The sequence below is a fragment of the Garra rufa genome, chromosome 19 (genome assembly GCF_049309525.1).
Source record: "Garra rufa chromosome 19, GarRuf1.0, whole genome shotgun sequence".
Taxonomy (NCBI): Eukaryota; Metazoa; Chordata; class Actinopteri; order Cypriniformes; family Cyprinidae; genus Garra; species Garra rufa.
This window is the reverse complement of record NC_133379.1, coordinates 8,630,492-8,649,938: the sequence shown is the minus strand read 5'-3', so window position 1 is coordinate 8,649,938 and position 19,447 is coordinate 8,630,492. Positions and strand designations below refer to the sequence as shown.

Here is a 19,447-nt window from a genome sequence, read left to right as displayed (position 1 = left end):
TACAGCTTGTTTTGCTGTTTGATATTGCAAATTGGTGTCTTACCATATTACTTTAATGAATTATCTTAATTATGAACACTGGTTTTACAAAAAAAAAATTTTTTACTGTTTGCTACACGTTGTTATTCTTCTCGTTATTTCCCTATAGCGGCTAATGAACTGGAAGTCTCACCCAGGGTTGCCAGGTTTTCACAACAAAACCTGCTCCAAATGCTACTAAAATCTAGCCCAAAACTAACCCAATCGCATTTCGAGGAGCACCCCCTTTTGAAAATCATGTTCTGAGGGAAAAAATACACATTTTTTCTTGGGGTTCCCCTGGTAAATTCACATTTCAGGGCTTAAATATGACATTATGGGGGTCGATTCAACCCGTATACATCAAAAACAACGGCCATCAACAGTGTTAAAGTAGCCCAATTCTGCGGGAACACTGCTCTCGCCCATAATCTTACTTCCGCGTTGAAGATTTCAAGTTTTTCACAGTTTCAAAGTGAAATGTCCAGAGAGTGGCGCTAAAACACCAGTCCAATACAAAACTGTGGCATGTTTTTATTACAATGATACAGGCAGGTATTGCTGCATTTTCATTACGCTACCTGAGGTAAGTATTACAGCTGTTCAGAATTCAAATATCCAGTGAGTGTCGCTAATATCCCCTACACCAAACCCAACCCCAAATCTACCTGATAGTGTTAACAAATGCAAAAGTGATTTTAAAAAATGCATTTGTTAATGCGGCTGCTTGCTATTTTTCCATGGACAGATTTGAGCTGTTTTGTCGAACCTTTTCGACAACCGTAGATCTCTTCATTACTTAAGTGCAATGCTGTACAGCGTGAGCTACCGAACAAACCTACTTAAATGGAAAACTCTTGCATATGAAGCTTTATATGTGACGACAAATTTAGAAGTATCAGTTTTCAAATTGCGCAGGATGTTAAAACTGTTTTGAAGCCATAAAATAATATTCTGCAAGTAATTGTGTGAAAATTAGGCTTTATTAATCAAAACTCTGTAACTGTCAGAGTTTTACTGCACCTAGTGTTCATTTCAACTGGAAATTTCAGTGATTTTTAAATATATTTTGCAGAAATGTATATAGAGGCATGTATTTCCAATGAGCCTATGTTGGGATGGTCAGTCTAAAAACTTGCAAACGTGGTCAGTAAAAATATTAAGAACTCCTATTTGATTTAATGTGACAAGATTATGCTACAGGATATAAATATACTATTATATACACCTATTAGGAATTACAAGTAAAAAAGTCATTTTAAAATTTTAAATATTTCTAAAACATTTCATGAAATATATTTCTTAAAAGCCAAAACCTTACAATAAATGAAAAAAGCTCAAAAAGTCAGTGGCGATTCCTTGTCCGGGGTCTCAGGAGGTTATCTTGGAGCACTGTTGGGTTATATATCCGACTAATTGAGGCTGAATGTGAAAATCCCATTAGGTCCATCTAATAGATTTAACATGTGTACTCGCCACCTGATAGCTGGAGGCTGCATTACTGTACGATCATATGACCATGGTGCGAATTACAGGATGGGGGGAGTGAGGGGTTATGACGCCCTCCAGAGTAAGCCAAGACAAAAGGTTGGGGTTGGGAGTACATAAACATTTTCAATTCTACATTGGTTAAGTGTCCACAGCTCTGTCTGAATGAAGCATATTGGAAATAAATAATTTCATGCAGCATTAAAAAAGGGTCATATTGCCTGAGTGTGCCAAATGATGTGCGTTCATTCATAAGGTGCATGCAGATGTATTTATATAACGAAACGTTTCTTGAACTTTTCAACTTTTCATACCTGGTGAAGTTTACTTTGCATGTTGTTTAATCTCACTGCAGTAAAATGAGCAGGTGTGGCATACTATGGATTTGTAGCACGGATGGAACATTGTATTTGACGGAATTAAGCCAGTCGGGGCTAGTTGTCACACTTCTTATTCCATGCATAAAAATGTTTATGTAGCTATTTATGTAGCTTTCATGAAAATTTAAACAGTAAAAGAGAGAAACACAAAACAACAGCAGCAAAATAATCAAAACAGGGAATTGAAAAGGATGCATACAAAAATAGAAAATTCAATGAATGAATTGTAACCTGTATGTTGTGTGACAACTTGCCCCCACATGACATAATATGGAAAACTATAGCAAAAATATAATGTTTAGATCTTAGTTAACTAAAAAAAATACATTAGGACTCGACTCAAACCTTATAGTGACTCAACCCTTGTGACAACTAGCCCCGGTCTCCGCTATACGTGCTGTGTGAACTTCGAATGGCAGCACGGTGCTGTCGTCTCGCCGGTGACTGTGATTGGTCAGCACCTGCTCACCTCCTTCATCCAAACTGACATGAGTTGGAGGAAATATAGGCAGCATCCATCCCCCCGATCCTCACTACGCGTCTGCGCTACTCCCTCCGCCGCATGTGCTTCATTCTCTATGGTAATGCTACAGTGATCCGAAGGCTTTTGCAGTTTTACACAGCGTTATCATCATCATCACGAGACATGCGTGTGCCACTGACTATAGGAGTGTTTATATTGTTTTTGGCGGTGCGGCAAACACACGCGACTGATTCCAGCAGCGCTCATGACACCTCACAAGAGAGATCACTGAACATCCAGAAGAGAAGACTCTCTCTGCAGAACACAGGTAGGTAGTAATAGGGCTTGTGCGCAGTGCATGCACAGAAAATCAAGGGCAGCTCGTAAATGCATGATTAAAGCTGTATCAAACTTTTATATGTTCTATCAAACAACTTATCTTCAGATTATGTCATAACGGTTAGCACATTTTCTAAAACGTTTCTATCCTACCTACTTAATGTATCAGATGTCAGGGTTTCTTCAGTGCATATAAATATAATAAATATGCATTTTCTCACCGTTGCAGAAACGTTATGACGTTGTCACGTCGCGACGTTTATATTCTAATATCTTATATTAAAATATTTATATTAAAAGGTAAGCTTGTAGTGTTTACTTTCTATATTTTTGAATAATTAGCTGTTCTCGCTTCAAGATTGTATGTAATCAGAATAACCGTCAAATTACGACTGCTGTACCCCTATTTATTAATTCTTACCTTAACTGTAGTTAATCTACATATAAGTTTTCTTCTTTCTTTTTGCAATGTAGCTTACCTCAGAAAATACGTCCTCCTATTAGATCAATGTGCACGCGCTGCTCTGTCAGTTAAAGCTTTTCGCGCGAAAAATTCAAAATGTCTGTTCAGCCTGCAGATTTAAATAATACATTTGGAACGTTATTTGTCTACTTTCAAATTTTCATATAGCCTCTGAGTTCTATTTTTAGTTTAAAAAGTGACAAATAACATTACAAATGTTTTAATATGGCCTTTTTTTAAACATTTAATTAAAAAGTTAGATTTTGGTTACATAATTATTTAACTGTAATTGTGGCATGGTGTCTAGAACATTTCTGAATGTTCTACTAATTTATCCAGGTTCAGTTGTCAAAAGCCTACGAATATTTACTGTCGTAAGTCAAATTACACACGTGAACATAAATTTAGAACAGTGCATGTCAAAGTCCACAAAGAGATACAATTTGTTTGATAGACAAACAAAGTTCTATGCGGTAAACATAATGGACATGGGACATTTAGATTATTTTGAATGTTCTGTTCCTCAAATAATTTTTTTTTTTTTTTTTTACTTTTGTTATTAGTAGTGCTGGGCAACGATTAATCGCAATTAATTGCATCCAAAATAAAAGTTTTTGTGTACATAATACATGTATGTGTGCTATGTATTTTTATAGTGTATATATTAATACACACACATGCATGTATATATTTAAGAAAAATATGTTTATATATTAAATATGTTCATATATGATATATGAATATATACATGTAAATGTAATATTATAACATGTAATATATACTGTTTCTATGTATCTTTATATATACATAATAAATATACACAGTACACACACATATATAAACAAAAACTTTTATTTTGAATGCGAATAATCATTGCCCAGCACTAGTTATCAGTAATGTACATTGGGGTGTTTTGTGACAAAACATTTTCTGTTATGAATTGTTTATTGCATTATTTTAGATGGTGTTTTGTCTTTGTAAGCATGACCCTGTGCACAAGTATTAACCACACTCTAAAAAACTAATTTTATAGTAAAAACAGTAAAAAACTGTAAAAATGCTACACTAAAAACCTATGAATTGGTTTATGGTAAGTTTCCTTACTATATGCAGTAGAATGCAGTTTTTGGAAGTTAAAAAAAAAAGAACATATAATTTACAGTGAAAAAAATCCCCTGCATTACATTTCATGTTTTTCCGTTACATTTCATTGCGTTACATTTAATGTTTTTTCTTTGAAATAACTATATTCTTGGTTATGTTCATTAGGGTTGCATTATTTCATTATCATGTGTGCTACCATGATGGTGTTTAGTATTTGTGTGAATGACCTCATATATATTACATAAGTATTGCCCTCTTTAGTTTGTGGAAAAGCTGCTTGTGATAAGCTTTGGGTTCATCATGTGATTTTCTCATCATCACCTGATTTTGGTGGTTATCAGTGTATTACAAAGGTACTATGCAGATTTCAGTATGTCAATGGGTTGGTATATTTTAAGCCACAATATGTAAGATTTTTTGATTAAAATATCCAAAAATCACTAGAACAGTGTTATATATTTTGCTGACTTGTGTACTTATATTATCCCAAATGTTTCCAAGAATGACGTCAGGCAAATTACGTCATACGCCCTTGATTTTCCCAGTTTTATTTTGTAGAAATCATGGAAACCCCAAATACACACATCTTATGTATTTTATTAGACAGGTGAGGAACGCATAAAGTAGCATTATAACAGAACTTTCAACACGCTCAAATGTATCTAGTATGATAAGACAGTGCTGCTTTTCCTACATACACATGACCAGAAGAATCGGAAGTGGTCGACTGTAGCATAATAAAAGCTCTGCTGCTTTTAAGCCCTGTATCGCGCTCGTCCTTCATTAGCAATCACTTTAGTGTCCTCGTTTCACTTCCACGACTTTCAGCCCCACCATGCTTTATATTGCAGTGGCCTTAATAAGTATTTAATACACTAGCTCGTTCATGAACACAATTTCTGCCCGAATCCCGACAGATTGGGATTTCAAACTATTTAGTTTTTTTTTTGTTTTGAATATGCCCCCTCTAGTGGCGAAAGCTTACATATTGTGCCTTTAACATTATATCAGTTAATGGGGTCCTATTATGCTCTTTTACAAAGTCTTTATTTTGTTTTGGGGGTGCACTAGAAAATGCTCTCATGCAGTGTTGTTTTCGTCAACGATGACGATGACGAAATCATTTCGTTGACGCCACTTTTTTTCATGACGATAACGAGACGATGACGAGATAAAAATGGCTCGTTGATGACTAAAACATGACGAGACGTGTGTGAGTTTTCGTTGACGAGACGAGAATAGACGAAAATGTTAGTGGGTGGTCCGTCAGACGTTTAAAATGCATGACATTTCCGCTTATTGTGCATGCCAATTAAAGGTTGTATCAGCGATTTCTAGCCTAAAACATAAAGTGTCAATTTCAGCTGACCTTTCTTCACGATCCGCTCGCTGCCTGCCCCATAAATTGTCTGTGAAAAAAACGCGTCTCTCTGGTCAGCCTAGGGTCCGAGATATGCCAAAAAAACAATCGGCGCTATCAACTATTCCACAGAAAAACAAACAGTGTTCCAACCAATCAGCGTCAGGGGTTTGGTGTTGTGGACTTTCCTACTGGTGCTGGGATGTGAGGGAGGCGGAGCGAAAGTCCACAACACCAAACCCCTGACTTAAAAAGTATCTGACGCTATGGCAAGCCATTTTAGCATTAAATACTCTTTGCTATACTAGTATGGCAAGCCGTTTTAACATCCTTGTTTGTCTTTTATGTTCTAAAACATTCCTTCATTATTGTAATTATTGGTGAAAATAGTCGATCCGGAAGCTCACATTGTGTTGAACTATAGATCTGCTATTTTCAGAACTTATAAGTGACACTACCCAACAGCAAAATACTTACTGACCTACATTAATTTGTTAAAAGACTACTTTTTTCCCTTTTTTTGACTAAAACTAGACTAAAACCTTTTTGACTTTTCGTCGACTAAAACTAGACTAAAACTTTTTTGACTTTTCGTCGACTAAAATTGGACTAAAACTATCACATATAGAAGTGACTAAAATTTGACTAAAACTAAGAAGCATTTTAGTCCAAAAGACTAAAACTAAGACTAAATCTAAGATGGTTGTCAAAAACAACACTGCTCTCATGCCTGGTGGTTCGAAAAATTATTTTTCGCATAATTTACATTATTACAATAGCTTTCTCCCCAGGCTGGCAAAAATGGCTCGATTAGTTCTGGGTTTGATGAAGGCCCGCCTTCCGAAAAAAAAAATGTGTTGTGATTGGTTAGCAGTCCCACTGCATTGCAAGTGGTGAACAGCTTAGACGGCATTTCAGTCCTGCCACACCCCTTCCCAAAGCAGCAAGCATGGAGGGTGAGTAAATAATAAGCTACATTAGTGTTGGTCCTATCATCAGCCTACTAGATCGCAGATACATGATATTATCATTATTGTGCTAATTTATTTAATTATTCACATGCCCGAAACCAGCTCCAGCATAAGTCTAGTGAAGCTATCTACTCTGTATAATGAATCAATCTCTTACCACACACTGCACACGTCTACGGCATGGCTCCAACGCTGCAACCAATGATCGCCACTCTAGTCAATGCTTGTGTTTACATCAGCCCTGGCTCCGCATGTGTTTCGACCCTCTATACCACACACGTCAACGGCACAGCTACCGGAGCAGTTCGCGGACACTTTAGTCAATGCTTGTGTTTATACGAGCCGCACTACCGCTCAATGAAGCATCCCAGAAGCGGCTGTCCATGCTACCTCACTAAAGTTAGGCTAATCCCCCACCTCATCCCTCCCCACCCACCAACGATTTGAATTTCCGTAGGCGGAATTTATTTGAATGATATTCTAATGGACTATGTTGTGACATTATAACATCCGGAAAACAAACGCTGTAGTCTAAACGAGCCATTTATTGTAGTTCTTGAAAAGAGAGTTTTTAAAAACTAAATATCTCCCTTTGGAGTGGACTTTGAGATTTGTAACTTTGTAGATGTTTTTTTTTATGCCCAAACATACACACCACACATTGACTAAAATTCAAAAAAATGAAAAAGCATAATAGGACCCCTTTAATGAAATATGTTTTTTAAATGTAAATTTAAGGTAAATCCATAAAACCTTAAATTTTGCTACCGTATTTTGTACGGTAAAAATGTGGCAACCGCAGCTGCTAGTTTTTTTTTTTTTTTTTACTAAATGTTATGGATTAAGTTTTACAGTCTATGTTTTAAAGACAGGTCACTTACAAATAACTTCTCATGTGGCTTTCTGTTGTGCCACCTGTATTATTATAGTGCTTATCAGTAAGGTAGAAAAGCAGATTTTGGTAGCTATATTAGCTAAATTAACCTAAATTTGGTTATAATAACATTGTAAGCTGTAAAATATGCAGGCACCCCTTAAAAATTAAAACACTGTCAAAGTATTTTTACAGTCAATGTCTGGGAGTTGTTTTAGTAACAGGATAAATTTCACAGTGTTACTATATCAAAAGTAATGTGAAATTACTGTAAAAACTGTAATGTGACTAAAAGTTCTTTCTCCGTTGACGATTTTCCAGCGGAGATTCAGCAGTGTCTGGTGAACGCAGGTGACGTGGGATGCGGGATGTTCGAGTGCTTCAACAACAACTCTTGCGAGATTCGTGGACTACATGACATCTGCATGACGTTCCTCCACAATGCTGGCAAATTTGACTCCCAGGTAGGATCCTGCCTGCTTTGCTTCTGAACCTAAATCGCAATGTGTGTAACATGTACACTATAATGCTGTTTAAAAGATTAGTTAACTTCCAGAACAAAAATTTACGGATAATTTACTCACCCCTTTGTCATTCAAGATGTTCATGTGTTTCTTTCTTTAGTCGTAAAGAAATTATGTTTTTTTGAGGAAAACATTTCAGGAATTTTCTCCATATAGTGGTCTTCTGTGGTGCCCGCGAGTTTAAACTTCCAAAATGCAGATTAAATACAGCTTCAAAGGGCTCTAAACTATCCCAGCTGAGGAAAAAGGGTCTTATCTAGCGAAACGATTGTTTATTTTCTAAAAAAAAAAAAAGGACAATTTATATACTTTATAACATTCAAATGCTCGTCTTGTCTAGCTTTGCAATGTGCAAATGAGATGGGAGTTTTTCTATCTTGAACCAGAGTGCACAGAGTACGCATGCGCATCACAGAGCTAGGCAAGATAAGCATCTATGGTTAAAAATGTACAAATTAAAAAAATTTTTTTTTTTTAAATAACTGATCATTTCGCTAGATAAGACCCTTCTTTCTCGGCTGGGATTGTTTAGAGCCCTTTGAAGCTGCAAGTTCAAACTCTACTATATGGAGAAAATTCCTCAAAATTTTCCTCAAAAAACAATTTCTTTACGACTGAAGAAAGAAAGACATGAACATCTTGGATGACAAGGTGGTGTGTAAATTATCTGTAATTTTTTTTTGTTCTGGAAGTGAACTAATCCTTTAATACTTAGTCTGAGTTTGGATTAGCATCTTGCATGCTTTCCACTGAGATCTACAGCACCTCCTCATCGAGAGCTGGCAGTTTGCTCACTGTGTCTATATCATTAGACATACTTGAGCTGAAATTATCTTAGTCAGCATTTTACCATTAACTGCATGTGCTAACGACTCTGGTTTCATAAACGACTTATGCATCACCGCAGGGAAAATCGTTTATCAAAGATGCGCTGAAATGCATGGCCCATGGACTTCGCCACAAGTTCAGCTGCGTCAGCCGCAAGTGTCTGGCCGTGAAAGAGCTGGTGTTCCAGCTGCAGCGTGAGTGTTACGTCAAACACAACCTCTGCTCTGCCGTGAGGGAGAACGTCAACGTCATGGTGGAGATGATACACTTCAAGGACCTTTTTCCTAAAGGGTGAGTCCTTCAGTGTGAAGGGGGTGTGATATTAATATTGGATTTTGTCAATAGCGATAATTTGATTTTGTTTTTGTGCTGGTACCTTGACTGGTTTAGGCCTTTTATAATTCTCACATTCTATGCTGAGAAATGAACTTTTTTCATTATAGGAGTTCACTATATTTGCCAACTTAAATTGATTTCCTGGTGATTTTTTTTTTCTTTTAAGGGTAATTTATGAGATGTATGAATCATCTTTTAATGTCACATTCTTTTATTTGATCAAAAAAATTCAGAATGAAATACTAGAGTGTGTTACCAATCAACAAAATATTTTTTGCAATGCAGAAGTGCACAGAAGTTGCATCTAAAGCAGAATTTAGATGTATTTACACTGCAATTACAATTGACCCTTTCGCAAACAGCTTGACTGGCAGGCAATCTGACCAATCATAATGGCGAAAAGGCCGTTATGTCCGACAAACAAATCATACAGGAGAGTAGATTAACTTCGGTGTACTTAAACTTGAAAAAGTGTGTGTATTGACGTCTTTCCACGGTTAAAATAAAACCTGATGTTCATTCATGTTTATTTTGTGCTTTAAGTAAAGACAAAAAGATAGTCGGTTCACGTGAATCATTGATTCACTTTTCTGAAAGACAACTTTGTAATTATTCAGCTTAAGTTAGTTCAGTGTTGGTTCTGTTTGGATAGGGCTGCAATACAATTCAATATAAAATCAATATCGCAGTTGCAGTTGTGCAAAGTCAATGACATTAGAATGTCAGCTTCCACATTGTTAAAACAACATTTGAGATATTATTGTAGATGATACATGTGCATCAGATCTTTGAAAGAATAAAAGAGTAAAGGTCCTTTCACACCAAAAACAATTACCATAAATATATACTATGTGCTACGATATCTGTCATTGTCCACAGAATAACATTGTTTATTATACAGTGAGGAAAGAAATTATTTGATCAACTGCTGATTTTGTACCCACTGACAAAGAAATGATCAGTCTTTAATTTTAATAGTAGGTTTATTTGAACAGTGAGAGACAGAATAATAGCAAAAAAATCCAGAAAAAAAAAACATTTTAAAAAGTTATAAAGTCATTTGCATTTTAATAAGTGAAATAACTATTTGACCCCTTTGTAAAACATGACTTAGCAAAACTCTTGCTGGCAATCACAGAGGTCAGACGTTTCTTGTAGTTGTCCACCAGGTTTGCACACATCTCAGGAAGGATTTTGCAGTCATTATGGTTTCGTGGCAATTTGAACCTTCAGCTCCCTCCACAGATTTTCTATGGGATTAAGGTCTGGAGACTGGCTAGGCCACTCCTTTGTTGCCTTGTCCGTGTGTTTTGGTTCATACCCATCCACGACCCATTTTCTATGCCCTGGCTGGCTTTAATTCCATGGCCCTGATGGTACATGGCCCTGTCCATCGTCCCTTTGATGCGGTGCAGTTGTCCTGTCCCCTTAGCAGAAAAACACCCCCAAAGCATAATGTTTCCACCTCCGTGTTTGACGGTGGGGATGGTGTTCTTGGGGTCATAGGCAGCATTCCTCCTCCTCCAAACATGGTGAGTTGAGTTGATGCCAAAGAGCTCGATTTTGGTCTCATCTGACCACAACACTTTCACCCAGTTCTCCTCTGAATCATTCAGATGTTCATTGGCAAACTTCAGAGGGGCCTGTACATGTGCTTGCTTGAGCAGGGGGACCTTGTGGGCACTGCAGGATTTCAGTCCTTCACGACGTAGTGTGTTACCAATTGTTTTCTTGGTGACTATGGTCCCAGCTGCCGTGAGATCATTGACAAGATCCTCCTGCGTAGTTCTGGGCAGATTCCTCACCGTTCTCATGATCATTGAAACTCCACGAGGTGAGATGTTACATAGATCCCCAGACCGAGGGTGATTGAAAGTTGTTTTGTGTTTCTTCCATTTGCAAAAAAATTGCACCAAATGTTGTCACCTTCTAATTAAGCTCATTGGTCTCGGTCATGGTGGAGAGTTTGGAATTTTGGATTAGGATTTCAATTTGTGACCTGTATAAAAGACACCGGGGAGCCAGAAATCTTGCTGATTGATAGGAGGTCAAATACTTATTTTACTCATTAAAATGCAAATCAATTTATAACTTTCCTCAAAGTAAGCACGGACTGCAGTTTTGCTGTCTGCTGCTTTAAGGGCATGTTCACACTTGGCGTCTTTTTTGACAAGAGAAAGTTGACGAGGGTGCTTTTTTAGTTAAGATAAAAATAATAGTTAAAAAAAATAGATTAAAAAATCTGCCAGTGTTGCAGCTGAGGACGCTCTGAGCTGCAGAAAAAGACGCCGCCGGTGGCGTTTAAAAAAGCGTTCAGGACTTTTTTGAAAACATGGTATACTCCATAGGATTATAATGTAAAACAGACACTGGCAGTTTTAAAAAAGTCGCCAAGTGTGAACACTTTTTTGACTTTACTAAAACATAAAAAGACCATAATATGTTTGCAGATATTTAGGAAACATGCTAAATTCACACACTTGTTTCTCTGAAAACAATGCTACAGCCAGTTATTCTACTTTGAAATGTGCTTTTGTGTCTGAATGTCTGGTTTGTTTTGGTCTGTGTGACCCAGCCCACTGCCCGATAGTTTACTAATAGTATTTCAACACTCTGAGTTGCCAGTTGGCAGAAAACACAGTATATTGCAACCATGGAAGCCAACAAACAAACTGGGTCAGAGATAGCAGATTCTACCCAACCTAAAAGCTTCGACATAATTTAGAAAAAGCTCTATGAGCAGAGGAATATTAAAACATGCAGAAATCAACTCATTATCTTACAGTGTAAAGCTTGTCGCTTTCATTGTAAATTGACTCTTCGCAAAAACCAAACAATGCCACTCTCACACTACACGTGAAAAATACATCGCAGAACAAAAAGGAAATTGACAACACGCCAACAGACAAGCCAGAGCAGGTTACTTCTGGTATGAAACAAGGTCTCAGATTTAAAATGTTGTAACTTTTTAAAGAAATTCAAACAGCATTCTTTAATGTGGTCACTGTATTGCCTTATTAGATCAATCGACACGTGAACTGAACGTTCTTAAAGGATTAGTTCACTTCCAGAACAAAAATTTACAGATAATGTACTCACCCCTTTGTCATCCAAGATGTTCATGTCTTTCTTTCTTCAGTCGTAAAGAAATTTTTTTAAGGAAAACATTTCAGGAATTTTCTCCATATAGTGGACTTCTATGGTGCCCAAGAGTTTGAATGTCCAAAGTGCAGTTTAAATGCAGCTTCAAAGGGCTCTAAATGATCTCAGCTGAGGAAGAAGTGTCTTATCTAGCAAAACCTTATGTCATTTTGTAACAAAAAAATTTAAATGTATATACTTTTTAACCTCAAACGCTAGGGTATGTCGAAAAACTCCCAACTAATTTTCACCTCCAACTTCAAAATCACCCTACATTACTCTTTTTCTTTTTTCTTTTTCTTTTTTTTTGTAAAGGGTGTTTGACCTTTTTTGCATGTTCAAAGCGATGTAAGACGATTTTAATGTTGGAGGAGAAAATGAGGTGGGAGTTTTTAGACATACCCTAACTGTATTGACCCGGATTACACAGAGTACGTACGAGCATGGCAGCGCAAGACAAGACGAGCGTTTAAGTTTAAAAAGTATATAGTTCGCTAGATAATACCCTTTTTCCTCAGCTGGGATCATTTAGAGCCCTTTTGAAGCTGCTTTTAAAACTGCATTTTGGATGTTCAAACAAGGGGGCACCATTCAAGTCCACAATATTTCTTAACAACCGAAGAAAGAAAGACATTAACATCTTGGATGACAACAGAGTGAGTACATTATCTGTAAATTTGTATTCTGGAAGTGAATCAATCCTTTAACTACTTAAAATACGAAATAAACATATATGAACATCAGAACATCACAGAAGGACGTCAATACACATAATTTTTCAAGTTTAAGTCCGGCCAAGTTAATCTATTGTCCCATCTGATTTGTTTGTCAGACAAAATGGCAGATTAGGCCTCATGATTGGTCAGATCACCCGTCAATCAAGCTGTTTGCAAAGGGTCAATTGTTTTCATTCCTATTCCGCATCCTCAATCTGGCAACCCGTGTGAGAACTGAATCTCAGGATGAGGGGCATACATAAACAGTGCTCCAATATTTTGAATTTGGACTGCAGTACCTATTTCAACCACTAGCTGTCAATATCAAATACTGCACTTTTAAATGTGCATGCTCTTTAAAGCAAGATGGATTCTAATTCAGTCCCTCCAGAAAAACGCGGCGTTTTTTTGTGATTGTTGCGGGCAAAAATCCTTGATTATGCGGCACGTTTTCTTAAAAAATGCGATTGAATATGCGGGATATTTATGCAATTTTATGCGATGAAATTGCGGGAACTTGCAAAAACTGCGGGAACTTGCAAAAACTGCGGTTTGGTGAAAAAGAGAGAAAAAAGTGATTCCCCCAACACCCTTATTGCCAGATGTAGCACCGTAAGGGGTGAATTTCGTTATTCTGGACTCAATTATAATTATAACATCGACTACTCCACCCTGGGATTCTCTCCCAGGGAAATAATGGTCAAAGACACCCAGGTCTGTTCCCACAAGAATAGAGCAGAGACGTGAATATAGAAAAAAAGATACAATATTTTATTATTACTGGGATAAAAGCTAAACACACAGACACAATTTAGGACACAAGGGGTTAATATGGCTTCCAAATCAAAACAAAAAAATAAACAAATTAGACAAATCAAAAGTAACACATCAGATGGCAAGGAGAAATAACCAACCTACCCCAATTCCACTTCACTACGCACTTCAAACGTACACTAATGTACTCATTTCACCACAAACACACGTGTATTCAGATGACACGTGTAAAAATCAGAAGAACAAAATCACTCAGTGAACCCATTAACATGGATCTAGAGTGGTCAGCACTCCTTAGCCCGTCCAACAAAATTAACAAAATCAACATCAAATTGACACAAATCAATAAACACACACACACACACACACACACACACACACACACACACACACACAAAAGAATACAATCAAATAGTCATAAGTCAAAATCAACTAAACACGAAAAAAAAAAAAAAAAATCAAATGACCATAAATCAAATCAAATCAAATGAATAAACACAAAAAAAAAAAGAAAAATTGATCAACAAAAATAGAAAAGCAACAAAATAACAGATGCAATCACATTACACCTGGTCCATCAACAATATACACACAACAAAATTTACTCCATAAGATCACGGAAACTCACAACCCTTAGTACCGATTTCTCACGCTCACACACACTCGTACATATACACACTCGCACACGCTTCCAACAATAAACAAACAGACCACACTCAAACCACTCACATCAACTTATAATTTCATCCACACAACAATCTAATGGTACCATACGAACCCCACAAACACAGTCCTCCAGTTGAAACAGTGCGGGGATGGCCAAACGGCCACACGGATTAATATTCGGGTCTCACAATCTCCCGATGTCCAGTTCACTTGATGTGGACTGGTCAGGCAGGCGAAAATGAAGTGAGGCAAGACAGAACGTCGCGGCAACGCGCGACCACAATAGTACTCGAAAGAACGAAGACAAAGACCCAAACGGAAATGGGATTATGAAATCATGCAAGCCCGCATATTTTGCGCGCGGAAATCTGCAATTTATGCGGCAAAAGTGCGGCGTATTTGAAAAAATGCGTCCCCCGCATAAATATGCGGACTTTGGCTGATTATGCATGGAATCATGCGATCGCATAATCGCGTTTTTCTGGAGGGACTGCTAATTAGATGTCAGAGTTGACTTTGCTCTTCTTTTAAATTTAGTTAACTGTATCATTCTTGATGTGAACGGGCCTTAACTGCAGTTTTACACCTGTTTCTAACTGTCTCCTCTCCTTTACCAAAAGGCCCCATGTGGAGTTAGTAAACATCCTGTTGGGATGCGGCGAGGAGGTCCGCGTCGCCATCGCCCGCCGAATACGAACTCAGTGCGAGCAGAACTGGGGAGCTCTGTGCGGGAGCCTGAGTCTCTGTGCCCTCGGAAAGGTGGAGAACCAGGCCGGTTCCACACTAGCCCCCGTCCCAGACACCACCACCCCATCGGGAGCCAGCGGTAACTCCCTCCCTCCCGCAAGCCCGCTTCTCCCTGAGGCTGACAGGGAAGCGGTTTGGACACTCACAGAAGGAGATGAAGAAGAAAATCAGTCCTCAGGTCCTCAAGACAACGCCTCTGATGCCGAAAAAGAGCTAAAGAGGTCTCTGAATGCCACCAAAAGGAGGTGAAGGGAAGGGGGTTCTCGGTGCCTTTAGCCCACACGTCCAAAAAGGCTCATTCACTGCTCTCCTTCCCTGCCTCGCTCAAGGACAAATAAGCTGCAGTCTCCAGTGGTTCTATAAGAGCACCAGCGACGACAGGGTATTTCGATGTGATGTTACATTTAGAGCTGCCATCGGTCATTGTGTTCGTTTTGTAGGTCATTCTGTGAGAACATGGACTGGTACAATATTTGATAGGAGTCTCAACTATTTCGCAATATTGCAGTGGCGTTTCACCCTTTGTAGATGTATTTGTAGATTGTGGACATTCCTCAGACTGCAGACTCCTCAGAATGCTTAGAGGGAGTCTGTCAGGCTGCAATTCTGAATAGCATTATTACAAAAACTGGGCCTTGTGTTTTGTGATGACATCATTCCATCTGCTCAGTATTTGTCTGCTTTAAAGCAACCCCATTTGGGTGAACATCACGGAAACATGTCTGGGTCACATTTCACCCCAAAAGAAAGAAAGGAAAGTTGCTGCTTAATAGTTTGTTTTTTAGGTTCTTTAATGAATAGAAAGTTCAAAATAACAGCATTTAGTTAAAACTAAATGTAAAACGTAAGAAAAAAAACAGTTTTGCATTACAGGAATAAATTATATTTAAAAATGTTAAAATATTAAATAGTTCTTTTTAATTGAAATAATATTTCACAATTTTATTATTAGGAGCCAAGCACCCAAGGTAGGCACCTATTGTATCCGTTTCTTCTGCACGAGTCTATGGCAGCCCATAGAATCATTTGTGGGAAAGTTGTGAAATTTGGCACACTGATAGAGAACAGTCTCAACTTTAACCATAGAAAATTTGGTGTCTCTAACACAAACTCTCTAGTGCCACCAAAAGTTTTACTCATGTTTATGCTAATAACTTTTAAACCATAAGGCATAGAGGGAAAATTCTTTAGTAGTTTGTTAAACCTACTTTTTCAAACTCATCCTAGACGGTTTGTCCGATTTTCACCAAAATTGGCTTAGATCATCACCAAACAATGCTGGCAAAACTTTATGGAATTCAAGTTGATTATTCAAACAGTTTTCGAATAATGCACAAACGAATTCTTCAAAAAGCATGTAAAAATGGATGCGAGGCTATATCTTCGCAATGGTTTAGCATATTGAGACCAAACTTGCTGTGTGTTATAGTTTCGGCATAGTGCCACCTAGTGGTCAAGAGATATGAAAAGTTGATATTTTAGCTTATAACTTGTGAATGGTTTGGCCAAAAATCTGAAAACTCGCCTCTTTAGATTCAGAGGAGCATGCCGAACCATACCAAATTTTCCCATGTCAGCCGTTTTCTGTGTCGGCCATTTTAAATTTTGTCTATATTTTATCAACTCATTGTCGTATCATTATAAAACTCGGTATGTATCTTCAGCACCATGCCCTGACAGTCCTCAAAATGTTTGGGGGCAGCGCCAAAAGTTCTAAAAAAAAAAAAAAGGAAAAAAAAAAATCACTTCTGATGAAAATGGCCTATTGTAATGAAAGTGATTCCTTGGGTCATGTTGACAACACTTCCTGTCCGCCATTTTGATTTATGTTAAAAATCGACTTTTTCAAACTCATCCTAGACGGTTTGTCCGATTTTCACCAAAATTGGCTTAGATCATCACCAAACAATGCTGGCAAAACTTTATGGAATTCAAGTTGATTATTCAAACAGTTTTCGAATAACGCACAAACGAATTCTTCAAAAAGCATGTAAAAATGGATGCGAGGTTATATCTTCGCAATGGTTTAGCATATTGAGACCAAACTTGCTGTGTGTTATAGTTTCGGCATAGTGCCACCTAGTGGTCAAGAGATATGAAAAATTGATATTTTAGGTTATAACTTGTGAATGGTTTGGCCAAAAAATCTTGTGAATGGTTTGGCCAAAAATCTGAAAACTCGCCTCTTTAGATTCAGAGAGGCATGCCGAACCATACTAAATTTTCCCATGTCAGCCATTTTATGTGTCGGCCATTTTAAATTTTGTCATAAAATGCTATATTTTATCAACTCATTGTCATATCATTATAAAAATCGGTATGTGTCTTCAGCATCGTGCCCTGACAGTCCTCAATGTTTGGGGGCAGCGCCAAAAGTTCTAAAAAAAAAAAGTTTAAATTTTTTTTTAAAAAATCACTTCTGATGAAAATGGCCTATTGTAATGAAAGTGATTCCTTGGGTCATGCTGACAACACTTCCTGTCCGCCATTTTGATTTATGTTAAAAATCGACTTTTTCAAACTCCTCCTAGACCATTGGTCAGAGAACATTGATACCAACTATGCCAAAATTGGCCAAACTTCCTGTCTGCCATTTTAATTAATGTTGAAAACCTACTTTTTCGAACTCCTCCTAGAACATTGGTCTGACTTTGACCAAATTTGACTCAGATCATCTTCGGACCATGCTGGCAAACAGTTATGGATTTTGTGTCGATATACGAAATGGTTTTCGCTTCGTTTAACATAACAACAAAATTGCTGGAAAGATGCCAAACTGCATCTGAGGCTGTATCTCTGCAAAGCTTTGACATATTGCCACCAAATTTTGTATGTGCCATTGTCACCTCACACTGACCACACCACATCAATTTGGTAACAGCGCCACCTATTGGTCAGGAGTGATAAACCATTCATTAACCACAAATAATGACATTTACAACACTGTTAATAACTTCTGATAGCATTAGCCTATTGTAATGACACTAGTTTCAAAATATTAGTTGAAAACCTACTTTTTCCTCCTTTCTCCTCCTCGACTGTTGGTCTGATTTTCACCAAAATCAAATCAGATCATCTTTAGACTGACAAAATGTTATGAATTTCGTGTCGATAAACAAAACTATTTTCATATAGCAACGCAACAAATTTGAGGCATGATGTCAGACTATGTCTGAGGCTGTATCTCTGCAAAGCTTTGACATACTGACACCAAACTTTGTATGTGCAATTGTCTCCTTACATTCTCTATACCACATCGATTTGATAACAGTGCCACCTATTGGTCAATTATATTACCAGAGGTTGCATTTATTTTTTAGCCATTTTGACTAAAATCATCCTAAAATGGCTTTAATTACTCATTTTAAAAATCTTACAGATCCCAAACATTTGAACAATAGTGTATATATTTTGTATTAAGATAATTAATCTATGTTTAGGACCATTAAAAAGTTTAGAATTGTGGCATTATTTCAAGGAAACTTGGCCTTGATTTTACTTTTGAGTGTTTTTAATGGTTTTCAGTAAATAATTACTGTAAATCTTTAACGATAACATTAAGGCAGTACATCAAATACTACCATGCTTTATATACATATACATTTAATAAGTGTTTTCTACTCTCTTCTAATCTATTTCTTTTGATTTGGGGTGAAATATGGATCTGCCATGTTTCAGATTCATCTATTTGGACTGTTTTTGAGCACAAGTAAAGCCTCAGCAGCAAATATAAGCTCTTATATGCCACATGCTTTGTGCAGTACACTCAGATGTGTCCACTGCAGTGTTGCTGTTGCCAAGGCAATGTGACATATCGAATATGTAATATCAGATTTCATATTTTTCTTGCGTAGAGTTTAGAATAGACATTTTTCATATGTGATAAAAACCTATGCCTTCTTCCTAGATAGATTACAGTTACATACACAATATGACAGAATATGCAGATTATTGCTTTTGGACCTACCTCATCTCTGTAACATGCACCTGTACTGATATACTGTATTATATATTGCATAAACATGTTAGAATGTGTGCCCATATTTTCACAAGGCAAACTGGTCAATGCCTAGACTCACTCCCCTCTGTTTCAGTGCGTGTTTTGTAGATATTTTACATGATTTTTTTTTTTTATTTAACTTAATTTCTTCAAATTTATGCATGAAGTGTATCTTGTGGATTTTTTATTTTAAAGTCAGGTTTATTTCAGCCACTATAGAGTGCTGGGAAGTCATTTTACATACATGCTTGTACT

General features: G+C 37.2%; 1 protein-coding gene across 1 annotated transcript; it reads left to right on the top strand.

Moving 5' to 3' along the window:
* Positions 1-2,458: 2,458 nt before the first annotated feature.
* stc2b (stanniocalcin 2b) lies at positions 2,459-19,447 on the top strand. Its single transcript, XM_073824509.1, has 4 exons — positions 2,459-2,677; positions 7,782-7,924; positions 8,892-9,103; positions 15,066-19,447. The coding sequence occupies exons 1-4, from the start codon at positions 2,533-2,535 to the stop codon at positions 15,439-15,441; spliced, it is 876 nt and encodes a 291-aa protein (XP_073680610.1). The 5' UTR covers positions 2,459-2,532; the 3' UTR covers positions 15,442-19,447.

Bases quoted from the DNA above. Each gene is read 5' to 3' on its own strand.
- stc2b (XM_073824509.1), top strand. From the start codon at position 2,533: ATGCGTGTGCCACTGACTATAGGAGTGTTTATATTGTTTTTGGCGGTG. The intron at 2,678-7,781 runs GTAGGTAGTAAT...ACGATTTTCCAG, and splicing joins ACTCTCTCTGCAGAACACAG to CGGAGATTCAGCAGTGTCTG. The intron at 7,925-8,891 runs GTAGGATCCTGC...GCATCACCGCAG, and splicing joins CTGGCAAATTTGACTCCCAG to GGAAAATCGTTTATCAAAGA.